The 5,648-nt window shown below is 41.2% G+C and overlaps 1 protein-coding gene across 1 annotated transcript; it reads left to right on the plus strand.

Annotated features, from left to right (window-relative positions):
• The first annotated feature begins 1,858 nt into the window (after positions 1 to 1,858).
• Positions 1,859 to 4,819, plus strand: fam181b (family with sequence similarity 181 member B). Its single transcript, XM_072691119.1, has one exon. It carries the CDS (start codon positions 2,010 to 2,012, stop codon positions 2,979 to 2,981), a length of 972 nt encoding a protein of 323 aa, XP_072547220.1. The 5' UTR covers positions 1,859 to 2,009; the 3' UTR covers positions 2,982 to 4,819.
• The last annotated feature ends 829 nt before the right edge of the window (positions 4,820 to 5,648 follow it).

Below are 5,648 nucleotides of genomic sequence, written 5' to 3' on the forward strand. Positions count from 1 at the left end.
TAGAATAAAACAAGATAAGACTTATTTCAGTAGTTCTGTAATTTTGGTGCCAGTTCTACCCTAATTATAATGGGTTCTCCCTCTACACGACTACTTTTACATAAAAAAAAAACAAAGGTGCTGCAGATAGATGTTTCAGCAATGCCATAGAAGAAGCATGTTAGTAATAGAGATGTACAAGAGTGATTCTTCAGCGGGTTCTTTACACTTCCACATATTACAAACATGGTTCTGTATGGAAACAAAAATGGTTCTTCTATAGTATCCCTTTTGAACCATTTGAAGCACCATTATTAGCAGTGCAATTGCCTGAGAATAGCCATCAGTTATAAAAAAAGTATTACACTTGAGTTCTCAGTAAACCTGGACAAAAATGTCAACACAATATCAGGATTAATACCTTCACTCTTCCATGATGTCCCTTTTTCTTGAAGCATTCTCAACTTTCCTACCTCTCAAAATCCCCAAAACATGTCCCTGTAAGTGCTTTTGCTTCAGCCGGGATTAGTTTGGGCCCCTATGAACCTCCCAGTGTTGGTCCATCTCCCATACTGGCATTCACTGTTAGCCAAGAAACTTCCTGTAAATGCGGGATTGTTTACAGCGGCCGTTACACTCATACCCAGGATTTCTTAAGGTCAACATTTCTTCTGGCACACTGGGCTTGAACTGCACTTTAGTCCCCTTTAATTTAACAGCTCCGGCAGCTTTTCTAGTTAAATCGACTGTTCATTATTGAGCCCCATTTTACGAAGGGGCTGTGAGGTGCAGTTTAATGAATCTCTGGCACAAAGATCCCTTTCACTGCTGAAGGAAGAATAGAAGCTATTTAGACCCTGTAGGGCTGTATGTCAAAGGCAGCCTATAATAGTTGTCAGGCAGAGGCTAAAATTCCCACTGGTGCGGGAATGCACAAGAAATCAACTTTCAGCACAAGCAGATTAAGACACTAGTAGGAAGTTGGGGAATACACATGTGAACGTGATGGCACCAGCTTGAACCCACAGCTTTTGCTTTTCAGCATTTGCTATGTGCGTTATAATTCAAGGCTTAATTGAGTTTTATGCTCTGCAGATCAAGCAGACTTTACAGACAGACGATTACTGATTCCTGCAGGAAAATATTATTAACTCACTTTGTTGTGCATAACTGCTTTTGATTACTGTGGGATCTTGTGGAGTCCCTTTAAATATCTGGCAAAGACCAAAATAATCATCCTGTGTTGTATAGGCCACATTATTAATTTTATACATTGTAATAAGCATGTAATAACTTTGCTATTGACATGATCCTTGCTTGTAATGGCATATTCAACAATGAAATTGCAACAATAAGAAGGGAAAAAGCAAATAAACTCCCTACTCTAATGAAAGTGACATGTAATATTGTCAACTCTCAAACTTCCAAAACTATTATTAATAAAAATAGGTCATGAGTGGGAAAGTGATTCTACAGGTATATAGTGATTTATTTGCTGAAAGACAAAAATGTTGACCTAAAAATACAGCAAAACAAACGAGGACATAGAAGGCACACACATTTGTGGATGCGTTTAATGTATTGGTGAGCCATCACTGTCTTTTATGTAATGAAATTGTACAGGTCACATACACACACAAACAGACAATAAGAGCTGCTTGGAGACAGTGGGACAAGTAGCTATTGTCTTTTTGCTCAGTGGGATGCCTCCGACAAATCCCTCTTAGTTGCAGGTGGTCAGGCGTGAGCAAAGAGTTAAGTCCCAGGGTCCCTCTGGCCCTCCCCTTTAATGTCCTGACATCATTGGCCCTGCCCCCTAAAATCCCCCCTGCCTTCCCCCAAAGTCTGTCCCCCAGTACTGCTTTTGGTAGAGTAAAAAGAAACACAGTGCTTGCCCCGCGCAAGGACCAAGGGTTAGCAAACCGCCCTGGAACACCCTAGGCTAAAAGAAAAAAAAAAATGTTTAAATGATGATCTGACAAACTCTTGGTGATAACAGTGGACATCTTGGGTGAAGATTGCAGAGAGAAATGGCCGTTCAGACAGCCATCATGAACTCGCAGTTCCTAAACTTCTGTTTCCCTGGTTCGGTCATGGAGTATGAGGTGGAGAAGGGCTTGGACGGGGGTCTCTTGGGTGAAGCTGACTGTGAGAGTGACTTCAGGGAAACGACCAGGGACCTGCTCAGCTTCATCGACTCTGCTTCGAGCAACATTAAACTGGCTCTGGACAAGCCTGTCAAGTCCAAAAGGAAAGTGAACCACCGCAAATACCTGCAGAAGCAGATCAAGAGATGCACAGGGATCATCACATCTGGGAATGCAGCGACTCAAGAGCCTTGCAAGAGACAAGACTCCCTGCAGGCTCCAGCCAGCACCCTGCAGAGCAAAACACCACCTAAACGAGATGGGACTCAGGCCAACTTGCAGAGCAAGAGTCTGGCCGCCCTCTTTAACCCTGCCAAGGACTTGAGGGGAGAGAGGGCCAAAAAGCCCCCTCTGAGACACCGAAACCTACCCCCATCTTTCTTCACAGAGCCAGCCAACAGCTCCAGAGTTACATCAACTTCCGGCATGTCCCTCAAAGACCTGGAGCGGGGAAATCCGGATGCAGCGGAGTTCTTTGAGCTCCTGGGACCTGACTACAGCAACATGGTCACTGAACAGGAGCTCTTCCACACTACACCCGTACGAGTCCAGCAGGAGGGAACTGGAGGCCCTGAGCCAGGCACTTTTGACTCGCACCATTTTGTGACAGGTGGTTTCCTGTATGCAGAGCCTTGGGGCACAGGCGGTGTTGCGGCCAAAAAAACAGGGGACATGAGGACAGTGCCAGGGCAGCCATCTCTTTATGGCAACACAGACTCATCTGGCTCTGTGCCTGTGGAGCAAAGTTCCCCATGTTCGTTGACCTTCCCAAACTTCTTTACGGACTGCCCTGTCTCTCAGGTCTCTTATGATCTGGCTAGTGGATACACCCGAGGCAGTTTTCCATCTCTTTAAGTGAAATAACTTTCTGGAAGAACACCAAGCTGGAGTATTTTGCCCAGATTTGTGTGGTCAAATGCTTGCCTCAAAACTTGCAGAGAGATAATCTGGCTACTTGTTTGGTGCCATTGGATTTTACAGCAATCTTTACAAGCACAGCATTCAGTAGAATGTTTGAAAGTTGTCACCATACAGGAGTGATACAGGCACAGCACTAATGGCCAATTCATGTGTTTGTATGTACTCTTACAAAGAGAGAAAGTCAGTGTTTATGTTCAAATGGGTAAAGGTGAGGGATTATTGAGAACATCATCTCAGGGTCTTATTTCACTTGCTTCCATGTGTCAAAAAAATAATCACAGCCATGTAGGTTGGTAGACAATAGTTGTTAAAGAAAGTAATCACTTTTTACTTGTACAATCTACTGTAATTGAAACTATCTGAGGCTGTGAACGTTGGAACGTAATGGTCTATGAAATCTAAGTCAGAACTGCTTGCTGATTTTGAAAGGATGCACAGCATTCTTAAGATCTGCCATTACAACCTCTTGTCTTGTACGCTGTGCAGATTCTTATAAAAGGAAAGATTTGCTTGAATGCATATGCTCTTGGGTGTCTATATTCATCTTCTGGAGGAGCAGGTGCCCACATATCCTGAAAAGGTGGCTAGATGTGGAGTGTGTTTTAAATTATCTTTGAAAAGAGTACTGAATGGGTAGGAGAGGTTGAAGAGGACTGAAAAAGGAGACGTGTTTTGGCTTTTCACGACTGCCTAACCTTTGTTTAGGATAGAAAATGATTTTAGATGTTGGACATTTCCAGTTCCAGTGGAAAACAGCAAGCCCACGAAATAAACCATTCTAATGGCTAGTTGTGTATTCAGCTCTCTTTTCTACTTTTATATGGGAGGTGATTTAGATGATGAACAACATGTACGTTGTTGGAATCACTGACTGCTTCCAGTGTACTTTTGCTGCATACAACCTAAAACTGTCAGCAGGATCAACGTTCAAGTAGTCTGAGGGTTGTATTTTAGGTACTGACACTCGATTGCTGTTTTGCTGTAGTTCATTCACCTGATTTCAATAGTTGTCAATGTAGTAATGTGAAGAAGGTGCAAAAGATATGCTTATTCATAATGTAATAAGGTATAATAAAGCTGGTCTTTATTTCTGCCCTAAGCCCATTCTCTTCTGTGAATTTCTCTGCACCAAATGATTAGCAGCTGCTACAGAATCTTCAGCAATGTTAAAAAAGTGCTTAAAATGTGGAATGTTGTACTAATATGGGCCTTTAGGGCACGACGCAAAAAGCTAATCAAGGCAATGAGGGTGTGGATGATTCTGAAGAGAAATGCATTTTTGTTTTACCAGCTTTGGGTTTTGTGAGCATAGTGAGACTATAGCTCCCTCTATAGGCTAAATGAATAATTCACACAACTGCTTTAAAAACACTTCCAGTTCAGTACAATGTAGAAACGTAATACAAATGTAGAAGTCTAAAGTATTAGATTTAATTTAAAATGTAAAAATGACCCACTAGGTTGTTTTATGCATACTGACAAAGACACCCCTTTAATTAGACTATCTATTTTATTTTACCTTATTTAGATTTTTACAAAATATCATAAAAAATTGAATAATATTATCTCGCTGGGTTAATCGATGTGAAGACACGATGTGTGTCACTGTTATGCAAAAAACTCATATTTTTGACATTTTTATAAGAAGAAAAAACCTTCTTGTCATTCAATGTAAAATTGTAAAAAGAGGTTAGTATTTTCAAACATATCTATTGGTCCAATCATCATGAATGCAAAGTTTTTGCATGAGAGAGCAATTTGCAAAAACAAGAATGTTTTGTCACACTTCATTTTTGACTTGAAATAAATAATGTTTATTTTTGAGTGGCGCTCCCGTCTAAGTGTTTGTCCAAATAACCAGGAGATTGCTGTTTCAATTTCTGGTGATGCCACAGGCTTCAGTGAATGAAAGTCCCAGGGAGCACCACTTGGTCACACTTTCTCTGGGTCTCCCTTCATCCTTTAGCACAGTGCTAGCCAGTGCTTGGGTCTGTTAGCTGATGCAACAGTACTGGCAGTTAGCATTCACTTGTCTGTTTACATTGCATTAGCGGCAGTTTGAAAAGTGTGACGCAAAAGCCTTCACCATTCCAGCTCAAGTAACATTATGCTGGGTGGGAACTGGAAATGTCTGAAAATTGGGGTGAAACCTGTTACAATTAAAAATTATATGCAAAATAAAATATATTGCAATAATCCACCTCAAACTATGAGCAATGGAAACATCAAACTAATTAATATTAAATTACATAAATGCAATGGTGACACCAGACACAATATGGGCTTCACCTCTTATGCACCACACCCCCCCCCCCCCCCCCACCCCCAATTTAGGAATAACCAGCTTGCCTTCTGATCCAAGTAAGTCCTGATATTTTAGTACTATTTTAATACTGATCTTTAACACAGAACTAAGAAAAGTACATATAGCCTTGTGTTAATGTGATGTTTCTAAAATATCCACTTCTGTCTGTGGTATCTGTTTATGAGCTGCTGTGTATTTCCCTTGCACTAGATGGCAGTGTTGTTATGTTAAGCAGTTCCCTCTAGGCCTTGTCCATAAGCTACAATGAGATACTGCTTTGCTATTTGCTGAATACA

This window comes from Salminus brasiliensis, chromosome 11 (assembly GCF_030463535.1).
Source record: "Salminus brasiliensis chromosome 11, fSalBra1.hap2, whole genome shotgun sequence".
Lineage (NCBI taxonomy): Eukaryota > Metazoa > Chordata > Actinopteri > Characiformes > Bryconidae > Salminus > Salminus brasiliensis.